The sequence below is a fragment of the Electrona antarctica genome, assembly GCF_951216825.1.
Source record: "Electrona antarctica genome assembly, chromosome: 13".
NCBI lineage: Eukaryota > Metazoa > Chordata > Actinopteri > Myctophiformes > Myctophidae > Electrona > Electrona antarctica.
Genome location: NC_136794.1, coordinates 27,867,319 through 27,893,392, shown reverse-complemented (window position 1 = coordinate 27,893,392; position 26,074 = coordinate 27,867,319). Strand labels below are relative to the sequence as shown.

The window sequence follows — 26,074 nt, the reverse complement described above, 5'->3', positions numbered from 1 at the left end:
TATTTCATTACATGCATGCTTTTAGAAAATAAAATTCAAGGTATTTTATAATATCAATATTAATTATTAAACCAAAAGTTCAAACATAAATCATAAATCAAATACTTTCAATATAAACTCAAACAGTTAACCAGTTGATCCAAGTTAACATGACACCAAGCCTATATAACTCACCGAAGAGTAACCAAGGGTTGTCACAGTAGTGAAGAGGAACCTGCTGCTGCCATGCCAAACATTTCTGCCATCTTGAATGAGGTGGGAGTGGGAGTGGAGAGTGTAGGAACTGATGTCACCTTTATACTGTCTTGATTGACAGTTGACATGGGTTGCCATTTTCAGGTTGCCATGTTGGCTGGGTTACATGTGCATGGAAATGGTCAAGCTATTGCAAAAACTCTTGGCCCTCTGAGGTCCTGGTTAATGGACCCTTTATCTAAATTTGCTGATTCATCTATGCACCACCATGCACTGGTGACCAACCTGTCACACCCTGCCGGGTTCTTTAGCCATTTAAATATAATTGGGCTGTTTGTTAATTGCTCCATAACCAGTTTGCATGTGGTGGAAAAAGTACTCAAATGTTTTACTTATGTAAAAGTATCAATACTGCAATTTGGAAATTATACTCCTTGTCCTGTTACAAGTAAAAGTCTGTAATTCAAAATGTACTTGAGTAAAAGTATAACAATATTAGCATCAAAATGTACTTTTTTGAGGGGGCACGGTGGCACAGTTGGTAGTGCTGTCGCCTCACAGCTAGAAGGTCCTGGGTTCGATTCCCGCTCGGGACGCCGTGGGTGCTGGCGGCGTGTTTCCTCCTCCGCGTCATCAGTGCCCATACCCGAGGCGGGGTTGGCGAAAGGGCCTTTCTGTGTGGAGTTTGCATGTTCTCCCTGTGTCCCCTAGGGTAGGTACCCTCACAAAAAAACATGCAGTAATCCTGGTCTCTAAACTGCCTCCCCCTGGCCAGCCGGGGCGCCTGATGGAGGGGAAAGGAACTGGTTGGAATAACGTGTTCCTTCCACGCGCTACGTCCAACCAGGGAAACTCCCCCCTGTCAGGTGTAAAGGAGCAACTTGGACACTCAGGCATGAAGGAAGCATGAGTTCAAGTCCGTTGCTCTCCCCATGTCCCCCATATATGTGGACTAGGTTGGCGGAGGGTGTGTAGAGCCCAGGATCACATTAGATAATTGACACAGGGGTGAATAATGGGTTACAAAATCAGATACAGATACAAAATATATTGATTTTTTATTTTTTTTAACTATTTTGGTGAAGCTCTTTTCGGAGAACTATTACTCTTTGAATCACTCATTGTTTTCTTGATTTGTGATTCATCATGATTGGTTATTGCAGATTCCCGGGTGCAGATGGAGGGTCTCTCTCTCTCTCTCTCTCTCTCTCTCTCTCTCTCCCCCCCCCCTGCAGCATAGCAGAAGGCTACCCACTATGTCACAGCCTGCATGCTGTTCAAGGTTTCTTCCCATCAAAGCAGAGTTTTTCTTGACACTGTCACTAAATGTTTGCTCATGGGGAAAATGGGAAATGTCAGGTCCCTGCTCTATATGTGACTTGAGATTGTGTTTTTCTTGAGTGAGTAAGTGTAATGAAAAGTTCTTGCCTCACGTACTTTGTTTCACAACAACCTTGGACATTTTTATGAGCAGCAGTTGAAAGGCTGTATTATCTTACTGTGGCTTTAGGATATAACCCCCAACATATTATATACTGATGCAAATGATTTATGGAAATGTTTACTTTGGGTACAGGAGGGCAGAACTCAACCTCAATGAATGCTAACATAAATTATAATACTAATTCATGGACAAACTTTCATGGGGCTTATCGGAAAGATTCACATTGTTTATCAACCAGCACATTGGCATTCATTCATTCATTCATTCATTCATTCATTCATTCATTCATTCATTCATTCATCTGATTCTTCTAATCAGTACAATTCTAAATTGTAGATTCATACTACAGATCCGTTAACAACGCATTGCAGTGTGACACATTGTGAGCTTATAGATCGGCTATTTTCACAGCGTGGCACCCACACACGCACGCACGCACGCACGCACGCACGCACGCACACACACACACAACCAAGTATAACTTTTTACTCTGTGTGGTCCTCAGCCTGTGTTTGTTGTTGCTGGTGATTGGCCTCACCCAGAGCGGACAGGAAAGAGGTAACATCAGGTGACACCTCCCCTCTTGCTGTGACACCCAACAAATGTGTCAGTCAATAACAGTGACGCCTCACACACTCTGACAGCGATGTGAGTGACTAGTCTGAATGTATATGTCCAGACCAGGCCACAGGACTGGTTAGACAAGACTCAGTAGAGGAAACTAGGAGACACTAGAAACTACAAAATAAAAAGCTGTAGCAGAGGGCTGCTGTAGCAGCGGGGCAAATTGTGTCCAAGGATACCTGTAACAGCATTTCTCTATAACACCAATCCCAACCACATAGGCTGACACATTAACGAGGAGCAGTGGAGACATTATCCCCCCACAACTCCTGACGTCTACCATCTCAGGGTAACACGAGCTGCGCTCATGTTCGTGATAAAGCATCTTGTCACAAGTCGGCCGGCGCTGGCTTGGACTGACGCTGGCCGGTCTCCCCCCCACACAACCCCACCCGTCCTGTTCCTGCTCTGCGCCCTGCTTTCCGGCAGGCTGGGCGGGCGGGGGGGGCTCATCCATCAAGAGCAGTCTGCTCCGAGCTGCAGGCAAACGAGACCCCCAGGACCCCCCTGGCCTGGCCTGCGTCTCCCAACCCCTCCTCTTCCAGGGACCATGGATGGACCATGCCGGTGCATGAGGTCCTGTCTGGCTTGTTGCAGCGGATATACGGCTGCAGTTGTGGAAGAAGTACCATAGGCCTACTCACATTTTGTTACTGAAGTGAATATCAATACCACAATGTAGAAATACTCCTGTGTTCAATTTTTACTTGAGTAAAATAACAAAAACATTGGCAATCAAAATGTACCAATAGTAAAAGTACTCAATATGCAGGTTGTCCCATTTCACAAGTTTTAAAAATCTATTAAAATCTTTTGAAAATAGCAGATCTACAAGCTCATAACGCGTCGCATTGTGAGCTTGTAGATCGGATATTTTTAAATAGCACAAAGTAGGGCCGTAGTGGTTAATGTATGTTTTGTAATCTAAAACGAATAATTAATATTTCCAAATTATTGTGGTGGCGTAAAACGTACAATATTTGCCTCTGCGATGTAGTGGAGTACAATAGTAAAGTAAAAAATTGTACACTGCCCTTACTACAAAGCCAAAGTACAGTAACTACGTTTTTGTACACACCTCATTTGTGCATCCCATAAGTCAAATTAGCCTTCGTGATTTTGGGGATAAATAATTACCTCAAGAACAGATATGAAATTTCTTCAGTAAATTTCTGTTATTTCTTTGTTTGTAATTTTACTGCACTTTGGCTTTGTAGGGCAGTACAGTACTTGAGTAAATGTAGCCTACTTAGTCAGTTTCCACCACTGCAGGCCAGGTCACCTATAAAGCCAGCGGGTGGAACAGCGAGCAGGCCATCTGTCATTCAGAAAGCAGACAGCCTGAGCCGGGGGAAGGCCCACGGCCTCCATCCTGCTGCAGAGGCAGTGCTGCCAAGGTCACGCCGCCGTGACCTCTGACTTCCTTTCAGCTATGTTCACGGATGACCTGCAATTTCCTCGCGGCAAATTAAGCGTTGCTGATTACAGGCCTGCAAATGCTGCATTAATTTCCCCTCGGAACGTGCACGTGCCTAAAGTGCCTCTGATTGCGGCGAATACCATCTGCAAACAATGTGGGTGTCCAGCTGTACTCACAGCTCCATGTTGTTTGCTTGTGGTCACTGTTTCTTATAGTTGGTGTTTTACATTTCAGTTGTGTAACTTGTGTTCCATACTTCCTTTATTATTGAAGTAATATACCCTCCTTGTTTCTTAGTTTTATTAACTAAAAAAAGAAAAAAACAGAGATGATTTTGAATAGAAAAGTCATGGAAGGGGAGAGCTTCATGGGCAACTATTTCTAGAACCTATTGCTCCTTGTTCCCTCTTGTGGGTTTTATAATTAAAACATTGCATTGTACTGCTCTGCGTCCGCTTGTCTGTCCTGCGTTTGGGTCCTACACCTTCCTGTCTCAAACCATGACACTGCATGACTGCGTTGTAAGCTTGTCGATCGGCTATTTTCAGCTTTCCCCACACGTATGTGCATGCATAAAGTGAGTGGCAAATCGAGTGGAAAAGTGAGTTTAACGTTTTTTAATGTAATCAGATAAGACTTGTCTGTTTGGATGTATGGGCTGTCAACTGTCAAGGCCAGAAAGTATAGCTACTCAGTAGGCGTTCCGGGTTCCGGGTATGATGGTGATGTCACATGTACAGGTACGCATACCCTCTATAACAGAAAACAGATGATCCTGAGGGACTCCTGCTCAACCATATGGGGAAGTGGTTAACCCCTTAATACATGTATTCCCTAGTATACACCAAATCCTTTTCTATGAGCTGTACCTATTTTGGCAGAATGTTGCCTGACAATGACAAGCCCAGAATATAGACTCTAGTGTTCACATGCATGGTTAACTGCTGAATTATCTAAATGCCTACAAAGTCACACCCTCGTGGGTTCAACCATATTTATGTTCTCAGAGTTAAATTAATGATTTTTGAGTGTTTATGCTCCTTTCCATGCCTGTCGTTTAAGCCAAAAAAATATGAATGGCTGATGGCTTGGCATGCTATGAAAGTTTAAGCTATGGCCAACTAGCCAGTTTTCCAGCATGCAGAGAAAGACCCCTGGCATAATCAGTCATCTCTCAGGGGCACCATTTGGTAGCCATTATGCTAGTGGGGAGGAAAAATATGGAGAGGGGAGGAAAGCATTGTGGGGATGGTTGGACTGTGCTGCCAGCTTTTGCAAGAGCAATAAGCTACCAGGTCTAAGAAAACAAGCCCAAATGGAACGACTAACACGTGAGCACTTAAAAGCCGATCTACAAGGGAGCATGTAGATCTTCTATTTTCAAAAAATAAAAATAAAGGGAAAATTGTAATCATTTTGAAACATTTTAACAAGGCAAATCTGTTACGGGGGTCTGGGGTCCCTCCCTGGCACAAAATGTTTTCAGATGGAGACAATCGCATATGAATTTGGCATGAAAAGGTTTGAGAACCATTGGTTTAAGCAACATTAGGAAACAATCCCAAATAAGCAACTACACTTTAGAAACAAGCACAGAAAATGCAACCTAGCAATATTTACAAGCAACTTCACAGAAGAACAAGCCCAACGTCGCTTATAATAAGCAGACATGGCAACCCTGGTTGGACCGATGCAGCAGCATGACAGGAAACAATACAGGAGACGACATCCATATGCTAGACATTAAATTACCCTGCCTCTTATCAGGCCGTCATAACCCAGGAGTGAAATACTGCCACAATTTATTCTGGCTTCTGAGAGTTCACCTTTGAAGCCCTGTTGCTTTTTAACTGGACAAGAATAAGCACTCGGGACGGACAGGTATTTATTCATCAACTTGGGTGCTGTACTTGACCCTCATGGCTGAGTGCAGGCCAGGGGGTTACACGGGCAGACAGATCTGCAGTGCAAGCATCATTAGGCCAACAGCTGTATATGTGCCAGGTGGTCGTCTCTACAGTGTGAAATGGTGTCAGGTGGTGGAGAACTAGAGTGTATGTATAAGGTATAGGCCTATATGGATGTTATGTGTAGAGATACTGGAACAGTATATTATGCTAAGCTCACCATTCCTAAGATATCTGATATCTTGTTTTAAAATCCATAGTACAGGAAATTGTGGAATGTCAACGGGTTTGGATGATGCTTGTATGTTATTTTCGTGTGAATAATTCATGGATGTTTCATGCTTGGGTAAACAGTATATAATGGTATTCTGTCCGTGAGAATGCAGCACATTTGTGAAAAGTCGTGACTCGTCTTGAGTCTTGAGTTTCATAATCTCCAGTCTCTCTGCATGGTGTACCATATGTAACCACCAACGCTGAGCTCTTCGAGGGACTTTGAAATGCCCAATTAGCACAGGAGGCACCGGTAGACAGTGGCGGAAAAAGTACTCACATGTTTTACTTAAGTAAAAGTATGAATACTGCAATATAGAAATATTCTCTGTTACAAAGTAAAAGTCCGGAATTCACTTGAGTTGGCCTATAGTACCAAAGTATTCAAAATGTACTTAAAGTACCAGAAGTAAAAGTCAAAGGTCATTATGCAGAAAGTTTTCAAATGTATAAAAATAGTTTGAACATGCGTCACGTCAGAATGCATTGTGACTGTGAGCTTGTAGATCTGCTATTTTCAAATGACCGAAATATAGGATTGAAGTGGTTAATGTATGTTTTGTAATAATAACCAAAATCTACAAAGTAACTAGTAACTAAAGTTTTCAAATAAATGCATTGGAGTAAAAGTACAATATTTGGATCAAAGATGTAGTGGAGTAGAAGTAACAGTATTGGAAATTGGAAATACTCAAGTAAAGTACAGATACCTAAACATTGTACTTAAGTACAGTACTTAAGTTACTTTCCACCACTGCCAGTAGACAAGGCAGCAGACTGAGCAGAGGAGAGGAATAGGCCTATAGGTTAAGATAACAAGAACTAACGCTGATGATACACAGGCTGTATGTGTACCTACACCCTAACACATAATTCCCTGGCTCACTTCCCCATAATTATCAAGCCACACATAACAATTAACTTTGCAACAAAGAGAAACAAAGTATAGCGGGAGCTGTGGCATCCTGGCCACATCCTCGCATTTTGGGGGGGACGGGGGATGGGGAGGATGGGACAAAACGTGATTGCGTTTGAAAGGGCTGCCTGCCTCTGCCTAAAAACGAGTTGCTGCTGCATCAGCCAGCTATACATGTAGGCCCACGCAGTGAAGTCACTGTTATTCCAGAATCAGTTGAGGAGCCCAGAGAGGCACTCAGGCCTTGGGCTAATGAGACGGAGCAGTCACATGCAATGAGCGTCTATACAGCCAACCAGTGTTGCCATGTCCGCTTATTATAAGCAACTTCTTTTTCTTTGAAGTTGCTTATACATTAACCAAAGTTCCTTGTTTATAAAGTGTAGAACTTATTTGGGCTTTATTATTATTATTATTATTATTATTATTATTATTATTATTATGTGATGTCCCCCCATCTGAAAATATTTTGTGTCAGGGAGTTCCGTACCAGATTTGAGAACAAAAATCTTCCAAATATATTCCATACATGTCACATGATGTATCACGACGCGTATTTTCAAATAGCCGATCATGTGTCCTATAGTCACTTGTTTGAGTTTGTTTTCCTATACCCGTCCGACTGACGCCACACTCCCAGGGCCTACTCCTATTTCACTAGAATGAGAAAAGGGTAATTCTTTGTTTTTAACTAGGCTACAGAGCTGCAAAAACTCACATAACACCAATGAGGCAATGGGTTCCGATGCGTCTCTCCTCAACTATTCTTTATATTGTAATGTGCTGCATGGTCATTTGTCTGCCTTTATTCTTTCTTTGTGAAGTTTAAAAAAAAATACACTTTATACTTGTATACTGAAACTCATGTTTCACTCTGTTTATAACTTGTACACAATATACAGCATACTGTGGTCTGTGCTGTGGATCTATTGAACATCAAATTACACTAATATGACCAGACCACTGTACACACCAGGCCCCCTTTTACTCAAGTACATTTTGAAAGCCGGACTTGTACTTGTAACAGAGTATTTCTACATTGTGGTATGGACACTTTGTCAGTACTGACAGACAGTAGGCTACACTGCTGTGTGAATGCAAACATGCGAATGGATCTATCATAGTTGACTGCAGTGGCCAACTGCACTTGTGTGTGTGCGTGTGCGCGTGCGCACATGTGCTGGATAGTGAGAAAGGGGGTGGTAAAAGCACACGGATGCATTATTCCTCATCTGTGTTATTGCCTCCCCAATGTGTTGAGGAGTAAAGTAGTTATGTCTCTGCAGAGCGCTCACCTCGCAGTAATTGTATCTCGTTTCTATGGAAACTCAAGCCCAGTGTTTCCACACAGAGGGAAACTAATGTGAGATACGACTAGAAGATTCATAGCTGTGTTCATTTCATTCCATTTAACCCGACAGCCAACCCATCATCTGAAGTTGAACGAATCCTTCATAGAAGTTTGTCACTTGTTTCTTTTGCTGGCTTTATTTACCTGGCATAACAACTAATCCCCTATGAAAGCTTTAATTGCTTATAAATGTTTATAACACCAAACATGCTTCAGTGTTAGTCCACAATAGATGATTTCCTACTCCCACTTTTACTTCTGAGCATCAGTAAGGCATTTAGCTTCTAATTAAATCTATTGCGAGTGTTAGTCTTGTGCACAAGGGTTTTTACTTCCCTTTCCAATGGGGGTCCATTTGGTAGCTCTCTCTGTGCATCACCGTGTCTAGGGCAAAACTGCCTCACTCTTTTTGAGTGGTGCAAACCACTCCAACAACCAGCTTTGTCTGTATGTTTGTGTACCTGTATACGTGTCCGTGCACAGGTGAGCATGGTTACTATGGTCACTGACATTACGTCAGACCACAGCTGATCAGGCTATATAAGACCTTGCACCACTCAGTTCACACGGGTATGATTATTATTTTTTTTACTAGTCACTGTCCAACAGTGTCCCTTAAATAGGGAGAGCCTTCCAACCCAGTACCACTACCAATAGTAGCCTGCAATGAAGTTAGCTCATGCCCTGCACCTGTTCAATTTACTGGTCTAATTGGAGTCATCAATGCTGACCTGCTGTCACCGCCACTATAGACTGGCTTCCAGAACACTGCAAATTATGTAAATTAAATAATGAAGAAGAGCATGCATGCACACAAAATCGACATCAATGTTGATCGCAATGTCACCGATCCTGTTTGTGATTTTCATGGACAGGATCTCGAGGCGAAATCGTGGCGGAGAGGGTATACGGCTCGGTGAGCTAAGGGTTGCTTCACTGCTTTTTGCAGATGATGTGGTCCTGATGGCACCATCGGTCCAAGACCCTCAGCTCTCACTGGAGTGTACAGTCTCTGGGATGACGATCAGCATCTCCAAATCTGAGGCCATGGTTCTCAGCAGGAAACCGATGGATTGTGCAGTCCAAGTAGGGAATGAGCCATTACCCCAGGTGAAGGAGTTTAAGTATCTCTGGGTCTTGTTCACGAGTGAGGGGAGGAAAGAGAAGCTAGGAGATCAGATCGGGAATCGGAGAGGCGGTTGAAGATGGATGGATTGATGGATGGATGGATTGATGGATGGATAGAATATCATCAATGTCGAGTAAATTAATGTTCTTTGTTTATTTCAGACCTTTAACCACTTAACTATAATCTTGAATACATTTCCCACCACTGCTGCAATCCATGCAGACACCACTTCACCACCACTTTGCAATTTCTCCAAAATGGCTAGTTGAGAATCTGTTCTTTTCTTTTTTAGGCTTCAGTTCCAATTAGTCAGGAGGGGTGTAGAGGTGCTTGCTCCTCACACCAGACTCCAGAGTGAGGAGGTCTTATTAGAGGTGTTGAGGAGACCGCTCCTCACACCCAGGGTGAAGGAGCAGCATAATACTGATCAGACAGTGATGTGTCATTGCTGCAACAGCCGGAACAATAAAGGGGACAGAGCACAGCCTTTGGGAGAACTGGTGGTGGCAGCCGTTCAACCTGCTCTGACCTGGTTTAGGAAGTTGAGCAGTGTCAGTACAAGCTGAATGTCACTGCTATGCAGGAAAGGGCTTTTTAGGCTAGCAAAGATCCTGCAAAGGAGTGTGTGACAAAGGGATTATGCTACATACGGGTAACAAATTAACAATGGATCGGCTGATGATGATGATGATGATGATGACAGCAATAATTATACCACCACCACCAGAGTTTGTGGGTTCGAATCCGTGGTAGATCGATCCGGCTTTGTCCATGTTCAGGGGAGAGAAGCTGGATGATATTGGTCATTGTAATCTTATGGGCTGGGCTGGCACCAGTCAGCAGGGAGTGTTTGGTGGGAGGAGTAGGGCGAAGGCTCTATGACGTCTATGTCCTCCTGGTGGGGGCTCCTCACTGGCCGTCAGTAGAATACGACAGCAGCGAATGTTGTACACAGAAATGTGTGTGTGTGGAGGAATCAATTGGCATAGTGACTAAATTGGGGAGAAAAAGGGTGTACAAATAATTGGCTACTCTAAATTAAAGAAAATATATATTTACTGTATGCTTTACGGCAATATAGGGCTTAAGACTTAAGTGGTTAAGAACATATCTCCCCCCTATGTTTTGTTTGTCTGTTTGTTTCAATAACAAATCGCACCCTACAAGTTTTCTGTCATTATGTATCAGATCCAGCTGTTTTGGAGAGTGGACATGTTCATCTCATGTATTATTCACGTAGGGGGATTGCATTAATGTTACTGGAAACGATTCAGCGAGAGAGGGGCTGAATAATTAATTCCAGGAAAATTGTTTCACTTTATTTCGGTCGCGTTCGTACAGGATGCCAGCGGCTTTGGTGTCTTGGCGGATGAGTTCACAAGAGCAGCTTGAGTCGTGCCAACAGGGTTTTAACGAGCAATATGCATCACGTCAAATTACAGGAGAATAGAAGGTGGGGATGATGTGTCATTTCGGAGCCAGCAGGCCTAAATGTTTTCTCGCTTGACGCTTTATCTTTCCCGTTGGCTTCACTCACTTGATGTTAGTGTCGGAATCATTCTGTCCATTCTACACCCCTTCACTCTCTTTCCACTACTTCAATGTCACTCTCCCTCCATCTGTCTGTGCTGTGGCATATTATCTCTCTATCCCTCTCCTCCTCGGACAGTTCTGGCATAGGTTTGCCTCAGCAGTAACTGGTAGCATTAAACACCACTACACAAATGTAATTTCTTTGAGAGGCAAAAAAGGTGATACCTCAGCAGTCTCATTGGGAAATGGAAAGCTTCCATTTCATTCCATTAAAAGGCATGGGCACACAGTGTCTGACAGCGGTGTCAACCGCCGGTTCCCATGGCCTTGGCAGAGTGGATGCAGCTGCCACCGTGCACGCGCTGGCAGCCAATTAAAGTGTCTGCCTGGCAGAGACAGGAGGAGAACCTGCCTTTCATTTCCGTGGGACACCTGCAACGGTGACACACCGGGTTTCAATCATTAAGGGACATTTCTTCCCCATTTCACGTTCCAATTATAGTACAAGCCAGCGGCTGCAGGGTGTGACCGCTTCCTCCGCTGTGTCTGACTGCAGGAAGCATGTTTTTACCTACTTTATCACTGCCATGGACGATGGACCAGTTCAGTCCTTGAATATTTTAGTCCAATGGGACCTGAAGCTGAAGTTCAAACCTAAGATTGAAGAACCTTAAATTAAACTTAACTCAAGCATATCAATCATATCTGTGTGTAATCATGAAGCTTTGTGGAGAGATGCTTAATGGTTTCAGGCACCCAGCTAGTGCATGCAACAGTGTTCAATGTACATCCTCAAACATGCTCTTTAAAAGAAAAACTTAATAATGTTATTATGTCAATTCAATTTCAGTCCAACCTAAATGTCTCCCCCCTCCCCCAGGCAATTCATTTAGCAGAGTAAAGGCTATACCACTCCTGATGCGAGGTAAAAATTGAATATCCCCACAGATGCTTATGGTCAAAGTCAAAAGAAGTGCAATATAATTTCATCAGCCATCAACAAGAGGGACAGAGTAAGGGCTCTTTAATTATAATCCTCTGCTTCAATGCATTTATATTTATGTCTCCAATTGATTTACCACCGAGGTTAAGTCAGGGCAAGTCAATAAATATTACGAGTGGGCACAGACAGATATTGCATTGCCGTGATTGGAGTTAAATGGTGCACTTTTAAAGCTTTTCAATTATGAAACGAGTCTGTGAAGGTCATTCTATGAGTTATGATTGTGCATCTCGGTTCAGTAAAAATATGACTGTACAGACTGGTGGTAAGGACATACCGGTATGCTACAAATCAAAGCTTTGGTGCCTTGTTTAGAGGACTCCTTGTTAAATACGCAAATATGTTGATTACAAAGGGGCAAATGAAGGTCAACTTCAGGTACACTGTACACACAGAACTGCAGGTGACTTGCATTCTACCTTATGTGTAGTTAACCGTGGCTTTACACTGCCACCTAGAGGCCTTAATGGAGTTGTACACCCAAATTGACACCTACAAACGTTCACATTCTAAGGCAGAATGCTGATTTACATACCCGTACCCCAGTACTGTTCCTGACATGAATGTATTGTAAGCACATCAACAAAACATTAAACTGTGGTGTCAAGTGGGAGTACACAAAAAGTGGACCACAATGGAAACATTGTCCTTTTAGCATAACCTTTGACTGTACTACCTGTAATGTTAACAATCTTAACAGTATTCAATCAATCATTCAATCAATCAATCCTTCACTAGTTCCACACTTAATTATACATAATGGTTGCACTTTTACGTATAAACATATTTTGTGCTTCTACTTTCACGAACCGGGGCAACACAAATGTGGCTTTAATCTACCTACTTACTGTCAAAAGACGGTTCACGTTTTCATCTGTCACGTACGTAATAAGTGCATTCATTCATTCACGTATGACATTTAAGCCCAAATGTTATAGGATATGATACTATTTCAAAAGTCCTGTTACTTTTTCATTATTGTGTGATGTGCATAACACTTTTTTCACCAGAATATTTTTTTTCACCAGTTATTAATTATATTACATAATTGTTTTTTTTTTAGGTTGCATTATTATTATTAAATGATTGACTTGAGTGTATGCTTGCATTATTGTAATTAGCAGCCACATGAAACCACATGAAAAAGACGTAAACTAGGCCTCCATTTCAGTCTTGTCCTCCGTGAAGAAGGCATGGAGGGTCTTGCCAGCGGAGACGTACTTGATGCACTCCACCTCTCCGCCGTCGTTGCTGGGCTTCTGGAAGTGGATCTCCAGGTGGTCCTGTAGGTCCTCATCATCGCCCAGGTCCTGGATGTCGTCCAGGAGGATGGTACGCTTTGGTATGCCACAGAACGTCTGAGATCAATCACGACAACAGGTGTTTATGGAAAGGAAGGTTGAATGATGCATTGATTTATCTCTGATTTGCTATTGTTCATTCCCATTTTGCCTTGGATCATTTTATAATCTCAAATCTAGTCTTTGCAGCTAATTTCCATGTATTCCTTGAATATGTCTAAGCATATTGAGAAATACAACGATAGACACTGATACAATTGATATGTCAGGGACCCACAGAAGAGAGGATTTATGAAATTAGCCAATCGGCCAAGCTATTAAATATGGATAAAGTGGTTAAAATGATTGTGTTAACTAATTTTGCTGGGGACCCCCTGGAACCTCCCCGTTGAGAACCACTGCTGCATGTAAAGCACCTTGGATAAAGGTGCTATATAAATGCATCATTTACCATTTACCATCTCTAAGGTGAAGGTGGAGGAGGAAAATATTACATCGGAACTATGCTGTGAGATGTCTCAGTCACTTTCATTTTCACTTTACAGTGCCTTGGTGAGAATAAACCTGCTAGTCCACTTTTATTTGACCTCATTTTGTACAGCATATATAGCCTACAGTCAGCATATATGGAATACCTGGAATATGTCTTCTGGAGTCTGTGTATTCATTGTGTCTTGTCTGCTTTTAAATTGATCACAATGAGGTCAAAAGGCATCTCCACTAGCCTAGCTCAGTCCAGCCCTCGCTAGCCACGCCCATTCAAAATAAAAATAAATCGGAATAATGAAGTGAAACGAAATGAAAATTCAGAGTGTCAGGCTATATCTCCACTGTATACAATACATTTTCTATTGCATTCTACTCTACTCTAACACTGGCTCATGATACAAAAGTACAAATGCTCGTAGGCTCATCATCACAGCAGGTTCACTAGTAGACAAATCCACAGAGGAGTGCCCTGTGGATCATAGCTGCGGACTGCGGTGTCACATTAGACACCGCAGGATTGATTGCCTACAGCCTACAGGGCACCACTCTGCGGATTCGGCTATTCTAGAGCAGTGGAGGGCAAGCAAATGGTAGATGAACCACACTTTGTACTATCTTACCTGAAACCTCCGTAGCTGATAGCTATAAACCGGTCCAACCTTCACGTTGACTTCAGAGTCCAGGTTGACGCAATACTTCCCTCGCAGGGCCAGGTTCTCAGCCACTACGGGGGAAACAACACAAGAGCGTTCTCAGTGAAATCTATAGGCCCATTTACACATGAGCATGTCACTCGACGACACTTACATATTCCCAGATGAAAAATATTTTGTCAAAAGACACTTTGTGGTGTGACTAAGTATAAATTAAGCCTAGTATGAATGACCTCTTTTGTTGTTGTTGCTTTTATTATAAATTATATAATCCAGCACAATAAAAAGGTGTGAACAATATCACAATCTGACAGACACTTGAGCATGCCTCCATGCACAACCACTGTCAAAGACAGACTCACACACACAACACTTAAGCCCAATGTATGCTCTGTCACACGACAATGTTGCATGTCAAAAATAGCAGACACGCATGCTCAAGGCGTGTAGCGCATGCCCCATGCCAATGAGCTTGTGGTTCTGCTATTTTCGACGTGTGATGTAGGATGACTCGGGCTTTGTTGTACCTCCAGATTGCAAGAAGGTGACTTGACCAGAGCCACTATGTTTGTCATAGTCAACTCTCTCCACTTCGCCTCCACCTCTGCTGGGTCTGGAGAAGCTCATTTCCAGCCGGTCCTTCATTCGCTCCTCCAGCAGTTCTCCAACGCACCAGGAGGGTGGTGCGTTGGAGAACTTCAGTTGCTTCTTGGAAATGTCAATGTGAACCTGCAAGTGTTGCGCATACGCAATGACACACATTGTTCAAGAATCATAATTTTGAGCTTTCTTTTCATCCAAACCATGAATTCACATTAAACGTGCACCACATGTTATGTGCTCCCTGAATTATAACTTGCCTCAAACTTTACAGAGGGCTCCAGGGTGAGACTTTTTGGTTTCACATCCAGCTTTGTTTTCTCACAAGAAACAGAGCACTTGGCCATCTTCAGAATCTGAGACGTCACTAGGAATTAAAAATATATATATTAAAAAACATGGAAACATGCAAACAAACACAAAGGTCATAACGTGTCTATAGTTCATAAAGTCGTAACAAGCCATAAAATCAGTTTGTGAGATTGGAGTACTTTTGACTGTGAACACCTCCTGGTTCATGGGTAATGAATGCCCTCTTAACAACAGCAATGTAAGAACAGGAATTCTGAGGCTCTCTTTTCTACTGTGTTCACAGCACATTCAAACATGTTTGGGTGGAGTAATTTCAACGAAATCAGAGATAATGTGTACAGATTTGTGTAAAGTTTGGACAAAAAAGTTGTAGGAGTTGTAGCAAAAAGTGAGTTTTGAAGGTAACACAAAATGGTGGAAAATCTAGTTGGAACAAAATGGTTGGGTCATATATGAGGAGTTGCGTCATGATCCATGGAATACAGGGAAATATATACATTTTTGATTGACCTATGATTCAACAGTTACACATTTAATCATGTGTCTGCATGTTGTCTCTTTGAAAACTTGAAACTTTGTAACATGTATAACGATGCAATGTGACATAACTCTGTTTACTTAATGCTGTACCCCCTCCAAATGTATATTCTTTCCCCATTTTCAATTTGAATTGAACTCATTTTCTCACTTCATTTAATAATAACACTGTATCAGATCATCCAACTAATGTATTCAAAGCACATGCACCTTTCTCTTCTTCAAACGTGATGAGAGCCTGCCCCCCCACAAGCACCACAGTGGGTCGCTGTGTGATGGTGAACACGCCGTTGATTTGATCAGCTCCTTCCTCCTGCTCCTCTGCCTCCATCTTCCTGACAAACTTCACCTTAGTCTTTGGGATTTGGGCACAGATCTGTACAGCAATGAAGACACAATGGGGTTCTGAAATCAGCCAAATTTGTTTTCTTTTACTCTGATCATATACTCAAAGCCAGTATAGTACTGGTTCTCAAACCTTTCTGGATCAGGGCCCAATTGAAAACGTCAAAAGTGTTCGTGGCACACGTGACCACGACTTATTTTCACAGGCAAATGGTTGGTGATCCAGCTTGGATCAATAATACTTTAAGTTCCCATTTATCACAATGAAAACTTTTTCTCATTATCAATAAAATGTTAGTGTTTTGCCAATTATATTAGGGGACCAACTGAAGAAAAGGCGGCGGCTTTGTGAGTCGAAACATGTTGGCTTTTTAAACTTTTCTAATAAAGTACCTTGATTTTATATCCACCCTCTCCTCAATTTTGCACCTTTTTGAGTGCTCGGATTTTCTTTTCTTCAGTATTTCAGTCCCACTTATCTTTGAAGCACCAACCTACTTCTAAACTTGTTTTGCACATCCATCGAGCACCTGGTTGATTCTCTCTTTTTAGTTTTATATTGGGGGACCACTTGTAATATCCTCACGGTCCACCAGGGGTCCATACCATTTCAGATTCACACACACACACACACACACACACACACACACACACACACACACACACACACACACACACACACACACACACACACACACACACACACACACACACACACACACACACACACACACACAGCCAACAGTGCTGCAAGCTTGTAGGCCTACATCTGCTATTTGTACAAAATCTTGAAAGTGTGAGAACTACTGATTTAGAAGGCATTTGTAGAATCGGCCTCAGGTTTATTGGGTTAAAAGTACACATGAATTTATGTATATATTTACCTTGAATCTCTGTTGAAGTTTTATGGCCTCGGCCCTTTTAGATTCAAGTTCAGCATGGCATTTCTTCAGTTTGTATATCAGATTCTGGTTACCTCTCTCAAGTTTGAGGATTTCATCCTATGCAAAATTAAACATGAAATGATTTATGCACATGTATTATTGTAAAACAATAGAATATTTACTTGCAATGTGAGTCTACATTTGTGTAGAATTGTATGAAGTTTTTGTTTTGTTTTGTTTCAGATATACAACTACTTTGGTTCTCTTGCAAAACTATCCACTAGATTCACACAAAATAATAAATATTCAGCAAAAATACATACATATTAATATAGCCTTTTATATTTACTGATTTCCCCCTGCTGGATAATAATTAAATGTATAGGCCTACCTAATATTTGCATCAGTATCACCAATCATTGTGATTATAGGCCTACGTATGTGAATTTGAAAAGTAGTGATACCTTTAAGCCATCCATAGATTCAGTGAATTGTGTTTCACTTTTCTTTAGCTTTTCCAAAATAATTTCTTTTTTGGCTTCAGACTTGGTGTCGTCCGTCTCGAGTTTCTCTAGAATCAGTTTGCCTTTGGTATCCTCTGCCTTTTCAACTTTGACCTGGGAAATAAACAAATTTAAAAATGCATAAATTAGGCTAAAATAAATTATAAATTATATTGCAAAGGGCAGACGTGTGGTTATTATCTCGTTCTCTAATTTGATCAAGTATGTGCCATATCAATACAGACCAGTTACGATATCAAGTCCAAAGAATATAAAGGGATAGTGGGATACCTGTCATTAATGCCAAATTCAACTACTCAGATATTATTACAAAGAACAGCAATAACCCCAGGACGCTTTTCTCTGTAATCAATTCTGTCACTAAACCACCAACCACTCAACTCGAATCGTCACCTGAAAAATGTGAAGAACTACTGACATTTTTCATCAATAAAGTACTAAATATACGCCTCCAGATTCCACCCACCACTAATGGCACTTCTATTACCTCAGTTTCACCCAGCATTCCTGCCCCTTTACACCAGTTTGAGCCTATAACCCTCAGTCAGAACTCACCAAAACAATAGCAAAAGAAAACTTCATCCTGCAATTTGGACACAATCCCCACCTCTCTATTAAAGGAGGTAATTGAAACAGTCGGTCCATCCATCCTCAATATAATGAATGCCACAGACGAAAAACAGTCTAAGTCCACACTATTTATCCATAATGTATAAATGACAGATAAGGGGTCAGGACAACGAGGCCTTTTCGTGAAATTTGGACTTAGACTGTTTTTCGTCTGTGGTACTTTATTAATCACTCTATTGTCTCCGGTTCTGTCCCCTCTTCATTTAAACATGCCTTAATTCACCCACTCATAAAGAAACCCAGTCTCGATCCTCTCCTCCTCACTAATTACAGACCTATTTCCAAACTGATGACACATGTTATTTCCTCTCAGCTCCTCACTAACCTGTCCAGCAACAATTTATTAGAAAAATTCCAATCTGGTTTTAAAGCAATCCACAGTACCGAGACAGCCTTGGTAAAAGTCACTAATGACCTGTTGATGCTGGGGATGCTGCAATACTGGTCCTTTTTGACCTGAGTGCGGCGTTCGACTACCCCACCCTGTTGAGCCGGCTGGAGTCATGGGTGGGGCTGGGTGGCACTGCGCTCCAGCTCTTAAAATCATACCTGACAGCAAGAACTGTCTCTGTCGAGATTGGAAATGCCATCTCAACCTCTGCCCGACTGCCCCTCTCATCTACGGTGTCCCCCAAGGCTCAATTCTTGGTCCACTACTCTTTTCCATATACATGCTCCCCTTAGGCCAAATAATCCGTAAGCACAACATCCATTTCCACTGCTACGCAGATGATACTCAAATTGACATGCCACTCAACACCTCCAACCCCAACATAGACGTCCCTTAATGCCTGCCTAGCTGAGCTTCAAAGCTGGATGTCTTCAAACTTCCTACAACTTAACACTAACAAGTCAGAAATTCTCCTATTTGGCCCTCTCACCTCCAGAATCCACCTACAAAACTGTCTCGACTCCTTGTCAGCAAATGTCACACCAGTAGCCAAAAATCTGGGTGTACTACTGGACTCTGACCTCCGTCTTGAGGCCCAGGTTAAATCCGTGGTGCGCACTTGTTTTTTTCATTTACGCAACATCTTAGAATCCGACCAGTCCTTTCCACCCCTAACCTTCATAAAGTTGTCAATGCACTCATTTCATCCCGTTTGGACTATTGTAACGCCCTCTATTTATCACTCAGCAAAGGATCCATACACCGCCTACAGTTAATACAGAACGCAGCCGCAAGACTCATCACTGGAACAAGAAAATCTGAACATATCACCCCGGTACTGGCCTCACTACACTGGCTCCCTGTACATTTTAGAATTGATTTTAAGATTTTAATACTGACTTTTAAAGCTCGGAATGGCCTGGCACCGCAATACCTAGCGGATCTTCTTAAACCCCACCAGCCTGTCCGCCAATTAAGGTCCTCTACCTTAGTCCTACTAGAGGTGCCTAGAACAAACATGGTGACAAAGGGGGATAGGGCCTTTTCAAGCAGGGCTCCCAGGCTCTGGAACAGCCTGCCATCTGACCTGAGGTCAGTGCCGTTTCCAGGAATTACATTTTGGGCAGGCAAGAATTACATTTTGGACAGGCAAGATGTGTTAATTGTCAAGAGATATACCTGCCAGACGAGTAGTATACAAAGGCTGAAAGGCATGCATTTACTTTTTTTCTCATTGTATGGATTTTGGCCAGGCCAGAAATGGATTTGGACAGGCGGACGCCTGCCCTCGCCTTATTGTAGATACGCCTCTGCCTGGCCCTGAGGTCTATTAGCTCCTTGGCTATTTTTAAAACTAAATTAAAGACCCACTTTTATAGGAAAGCCTTTTTAAACCCATAACCAATGTATGCTTTTAATTCCCTTGATAATGTAATTGTATTCTGCCTGCTGTTTGATTGTTATTGATTGTTATGTAACACTGTTGTTTTTATATTGTTAAGCACTTTGTGACACTGTCAAAAAAGGTGCTATATAAATAAAGTTTATTATTATTATTACCTTCCACGACTCCAGCTCTTTCTTGGCTTTAGCTAGTTCGTCTTCTTCAATACCATTGTCCATCTAGAAAGCAAATGTTAATACAATTATTGCTGCATTAGATTTGCACTAAAGTCATTTTAAATAATTAAACATAAATCACAAGTCTTACCGTTCTGTTCAGCATAACGTTGTTGAGATCTGCCTGGCTTCAGGCTTGAGGGTACGTGTTTCTACGAAAACGAAACGTATAGCCTTATATTGATATTATTTATTAAATTACCCCAGATATATTTGTATTAACAACTTGCTATTATAATTAGCAAGTTCCCATAGACAATCCCATAGTCCCGTAAAAAACAAGCCGATGCGTACTAGTACAGGATGTTTATGTATTCTTTTAAACCGGCCGGACCTGTTTATGGATTTAAATGAGTGCAACACACTGTTCGCTCAGTTATGGGACCTGCAGGGATTGACAGGAAGAGAATGTAGCTTTATTCTTGTCCTCTCCCCTACGCGCACGCACGCACACACGCACGCACGCGCGCACACACACACGCACACACACGCACACACACACACACACACACACACACACACACACACACACACACACAATCGCACAAATATATTAAGTGTAAATCTTACCTGTGTTTTCCCAAACAAAATCAGCACGAATAGCATTCAAATAAAGATATAGACAAGTTTTCAGCCAAAATGTAAAATATAAATGTATTTTTTGGGCTTTTTTCCCTCTATCTTTCCCAATATTATGATGCTGAGGTGTTCTGCAACAGCACACTCTCCCTTTGGCCCCCTCTGGCTGAATGCACTGTTTATATCCACTACAGTTTACTAACCTCGCCTCACCAGGCTTTCCACCAAACAGTTTACTAGTCGGGACGTCGCAGGGAATTTAAACCTTTAGCCAATTGCAGCGCGAGGCTGTGACGGTGTGTTCAACCCAGCAGTATTATAATGAAAACGCGATGCGATTTCATTGCAATGTATAATATTATCCCCATATCTTAGTTTCACCATTGTTCATGTGAAATAGTATGTTTATGATTTAATATGTAAGCCTTAGCCTATTGAAATTATGAGGGGGGGGTCCGGGTGGAGCTATTTGAATTATGTGTCAAACACTGGAAACGTGTCTATAACAGCTTTAAAGGAAACTGAAAATCAAAAGTGAAGGCGGGGCCTGGTGTTTTCCAGAGCGGTCTTCGCAGATGAGTTAAGGAGTGAGGATTCCTCGAGGAACTGGTGAGTTTGGTGACTGGTGAGCACACGGTCAGACAGACAGGTCCAGTCCTGAGTCCTGTTTACAGACTGACAGTTGCGGTGTACTGTTAATAAGAACCGTCTGTCTCTCCACGATGTCCAGGCTGCACAACACTCTTCTATTGGAGGGCTTGCCTGACGAACTGGACAACATCAGACACAAACTAGAACTCTACTTCAGAAACAAAAGGCGATCTGGTGGCGAGGTATTAGAAATACATGCCGATCCGAACGACAAACACAGGGCATTTCTGGTCTATGTCGACGAGGCAGGTAAGGGTACTTTACTTTCGTTTTTCACTGAGTGTAGTCTCAAAATAGGCCCAGAATAAAGTTGATAGCCTCGCCCATAGCCTAGCCCCTCTCTGGACCCTCTGTAAAGTTTGTTTACTTTACATAGGGTCCCTTTGCATCTATCCCACGCAAAATGGTATACAGACATACATACCCTCGGAAAAGGCCGTACTGCGGCCTTTTGGTGGTGGTGAGATGTTTCAAAAGAAGAATATATCGGCTATAGGAGACAACGGAAACGTCAGCGAATTTTCATTTGGCGCAGAAGCCGTTACGTATTTTTAATCTTTGTTTGACCAGAATGCCTTAACAATGGCATTCACTGCTTCTCTTTTGACCTGGGTCATCAATGGGAGTCTCAGGCCCAATCCCAATCCACTCCCTTGCTGACTCAATGAGCCCTCACTGACTTAGCTGCACGTTCATGTGAAGTCTGCGAGGGCTTGAGGGATGTCCCATTTGAAATCGGTAAGTCAGTGAGGGCTCAGCCCCGCCCCTTTATGTGCCCTTTGCCAAAGTCAGCATCGATGCTGACTTTGGCAAAGAAATTACCCACAGTTCATAGCGTTACCAGGGGAATGAGGGGGATCCTCCGAACGTCAATCATTTAAGTATGCAAATTAGTTATGTATGGTTAGAATGTCAACTAGAAAAGGATCGCTGCAAGCAGCGATAAGGCCGGACCAAGCAGGAAGGCAATAAGAATAATATGCACAAGAAACATGGAAGACTAAACTTGAGAAAAAGACCATGGAATTGTGACAGGGTCGTTTTTTTATAGTGGGGGGCAGGTACAGGTTCTTGAAGACTCATACACAGAGTTGGCGGTGCCCCGATTTGAACCCATGACCTTGTGTTGCAAAGGCAAGAGCTCTACCTACCGAGCTAACAAGCAAAATCATTCAGTGTTTTTGTAGCAAGTTGCACAAGGATAACTAATGATAAGGTGGGTATAAAGATTTATGAATTGACTGCGTATAAACCAGAAAATATACCAGATTCGGATGAGGAGCTCAATGAGTGAAAACCAATGAAATGAGTCTGAAACAGGGATTAAAGGTTAACTGAAAAAATATTATTAAACTTCAGAGAAAATAAACAGCTTTGAACATTCATGAAAAACAAACAAATGGGGCCCACTTTAAGTTGTTGACTTGAAAAGTCCCAGTTCAGTTCCTATTCAGTTCAGGGAAAGCAGTCTCTTTCTCCAATTTGGAGAACCAGATTACCACATTTGTAGGTGAAGGGGGGTTCAGAGTTCTGGGTCGGCTCGCCAGGTCTGGGTACCATCCGGTACCAGAACCATCCATGCAAGGGAATCCTTTCAGGACACAAAAAACCTGAACTGAAAGGCCAGGTGTCCAAATCAGTCTTTGTTTCAAAATCACTGTTGTACAACATCAAATAATCTATCAATTCATGAGTAAAGAACCTGATTTGATCAGGATCAAGTTCTTTATACATGTTTCTCACTAAACAAATCAGTTTCTAGCATTGTTACGGCCCTTTAAACTTGGCTCAACCAAGGGCTAACATAAAAGGACACAAAGTCAGATCAAAAGTTTACAAAGATATTACACATTTATTTAAAATCCTGCATTGCAAAACAGGGACTGATTGACAAGAATACTTACGACCAGCCCATCTGAAACTTAACTAATAACAGCAACAAAAAGGGAACACAACTGTTCAGTTTGGGTGTATAGCCTGCAACTAAGTAAGAACAGCTGACTAAGGGTGTGGCAGCCAGAAATCTCAGGTGATTGACAGGTGAGGCACTTTAGACCAGCAGAGGTCAGCAAAGCCACAGGCACTACAACAGAACAAAGTAAAGACAAAATTTCACAAAACAGCAATTTTCATTGGCTCATAAAACCTTCATTCTTTCACTTAAAAAAACGTACTATACTTCCCCATGTCCGTATAGGCAGGGCTCGACGCTTAGCATTTTTCCAAGTAGCACGTGTGCGACTAAGTTGAAAAATCTAGTAGCACACAAATTATTTTAGGAGCACGATGAAAAGTTATCAAATAATGTGTTTTTGAGGGGCGCTAGCCCCTCCTATATACAGCTGTAGTCCCCACACGTCTCAATATCTTGACAATGAAAGGAGAAATTAGGTCAAAATTCCGCTAAATATGACGTAAATTAAACATCAAAACATTAAACGCCATTGACATTGAAAGGACAATGTATGTCATCAATATGAGATGATTCATGATGATGTATGATGATAAGAGCGCCCCTCACTTCACACAGGTGTGATTTTTCTTTAATACAGTGATATGAGGTAGGGGGCGGGCAATATGAAAAATCTTTCAGAAATGATCACAATATTGATATTCATCTGGATTTGTTTGTTTTTATATAATCTATATAATCAATTTGTTTTTATGCTGATAGTCTATTAGTTTTTTATGCAAATAGATAGAGGGATAGATGGATAGATAGATGGATAATCAATTCATTTTATGTTGCTCATGTATGGATGGATGGACAGACAGACTTTCTATCCGTTTTTATCCTGCTGTTCTATGAGTGTGAGATTCGGTGCAGGGCGCAGGCTACTCGATGGTACTATTATTATTGTAACATTCTCCTTGGCTTTGACTGCTTCAGTTCAGACCATCGTACATAGGCTATACACCTCGGCGTGGTGGAAGGAGGTAGTGGGGGGATCTTTGCCTTTTTTCCGTCGCTCGTTATGCAGGCTACTGACTAATATGTACCCAGCCAAGTCGGTCATTCGTATTATCATTTGCGCTGCGCACACGATTTTGTAAGCGAGGTGCTGAGCGATGGTTGTTTTGGTAGAATCCGTGCACACGTGCACTCTTTGCGTGCACGGCTGCACGCTGTTTCACCCACGTTTGGTTAAAAGTTATAGAGTGATGTTTGAACATTAAACTTTCCAAATAACTTTAGTATTCAACGTGTCGGGGTCCTAGCAACTCCTTCTGTGCTATCATGCTATCCTGCTGCGTTCGCTGCTGACAGGGAAGAGAAGTACTGAACAGCAACACATGGAGGGGCGGGGCGGTGGGAGCAAAAGGGACAGATCTTCAAATGAACGCCGCATTGAGTCTCGACACGTTGTTAGCTTGTAGATCTGCTCTTTTTGGCGAACGACACCGCTGTACTATATAAATATAAATGTAGGTATAGAACCGCGACTATAGACTGTGCACTTGCTGTAGAGCCTTGTCTTTATCACGATTGAACGGTCAAATTCTGTAGTCGCACGGGTGCTACAAAGTGAATTTGACAACTCGCACGGTGATATTTTAACTCGCAAATGCGAGTACCTAGTCGCACTGTCGAGCCCTGCGTATAGGTCCAAAGTTCACGTGTAGAAGTTTTCGTGCATTTTGATCAAAGATCCTGGGAGGAGATGCATTTTAATTGATTTTCATATAATTCAAAATGGCGGGTGATCTAGAGGTCAGAGGTCAAAAGTAACAGCACGGAACTTGTTCGGCATGAGGAGACGCATATGTGTGTCGAGGTTTCATTGCCGACGGTCAAACGGTTCATGAGCTATGCCTGGTCAAAGTTTGCATTTTCAATATAGCGCCACCCTTTGGCCAATGGTTGTGGGCTTCGCATCCTCACCGTTTGGCATGGCCCTCTACCATATCTCCAAATTTTGCGAAAACCGACTGCACGGTTCAGCCAGAACTGCTATTGTTGGCGGAAGAAAATAAATAGCAATTCCAAAAAAGGACCAAGTCCTTTCAGGACTGCTTGGTCCAACACAATAGTGCTTTCTCACTGTTCTCAAAGGGAGACGGAATGGAAGGATAGGCTATATATTTAATAACAATAATAATAAGGGAAACATGATGAGAAATGACTAATGATGAGCAAAGTAAAAGAATATGGAAATGCAATTTATAATGAATATTATATATGAATATTACAACCCTTATCACACAGGAAAGTGTATTTATGAAACTAATAATAAAACAATCAGCTTAAATACTAAAATAGACATGACAGACATGTATAAATAGGCCAAACATGTAGGCACTGGCTGTGAATAAGGACAGTTTGTATAAAGTGATGCAAAGTGTCATGAATGGCGGACTCATCTTCAAAGTGCTGTCCCATTCCTTTCACAACAATTTGGAGCCCTTGCAGCCTCTCACCCTCAAGCACTTACAGCTGACGTCACTAAAGTCAATGAGGGTTCAGGGCTCAGGGCTTGAGGGAGGCAATGGGCCACTGAATCAATTTCCAGTGTAGGCCACTCCTTCTCAGGCAAATATGGGCCTTTCCTCTTCAGGCCTTGAAGTTGCTGCTCTGCCACACAGCGATCACTTGGCAAGACCAGGTCCTCGTCTCTGAAAAGTGAATGTAATGTCCATTTTTTTGTTTCTGTTATTCTCATCTTCATGAATTGAATGTCCTCTCTAGGCATTTCCAATTCCAATTGCCCCTCTGATGTTTTTTCATTCAAAGCATGGTTGTGTTGTTTAATGAGCTTTTCTTC

General features: G+C 42.1%; 2 protein-coding genes across 4 annotated transcripts in view; one reads left to right on the top strand and one right to left on the bottom strand.

The window, feature by feature from the left end:
* Nucleotides 1-10,343: 10,343 nt before the first annotated feature.
* On the bottom strand, nt 10,344-22,024 carry LOC306935762 (N-myc-interactor-like). 2 transcript variants are annotated; one of them, XM_079518952.1, is made up of 10 exons: nt 21,736-22,024; nt 20,173-20,233; nt 20,022-20,084; nt 17,381-17,533; nt 16,917-17,033; nt 15,898-16,063; nt 15,099-15,205; nt 14,766-14,967; nt 14,206-14,309; nt 10,344-13,153 (listed from the first exon to the last, which is right to left on the bottom strand). In XM_079518952.1, the coding sequence occupies exons 2-10, from the start codon at nt 20,185-20,187 to the stop codon at nt 12,950-12,952; spliced, it is 1,131 nt and encodes a 376-aa protein (XP_079375078.1). In that variant the 5' UTR covers nt 20,188-20,233; nt 21,736-22,024; the 3' UTR covers nt 10,344-12,949. The 2 variants fall into 2 exon arrangements, with proteins under 2 accessions (XP_079375078.1, XP_079375079.1); XM_079518953.1 differs by lacking the exon at nt 21,736-22,024 and adding an exon at nt 20,652-20,783.
* Nucleotides 21,229-26,074, top strand: part of LOC306935760 (protein mono-ADP-ribosyltransferase PARP14-like) — a 23,680-nt gene continuing 18,834 nt past the window's right edge. The window contains exon 1 of one of the 2 annotated variants that reach the window (XM_079518948.1): nt 21,229-21,560. In XM_079518948.1, coding sequence (XP_079375074.1) covers nt 21,383-21,560 — 178 coding nt within the window. In that variant the 5' untranslated portion in view covers nt 21,229-21,382. The remainder of the gene's footprint in view (nt 21,561-26,074) is intronic. The other variant, XM_079518949.1, reaches the window with a different exon arrangement.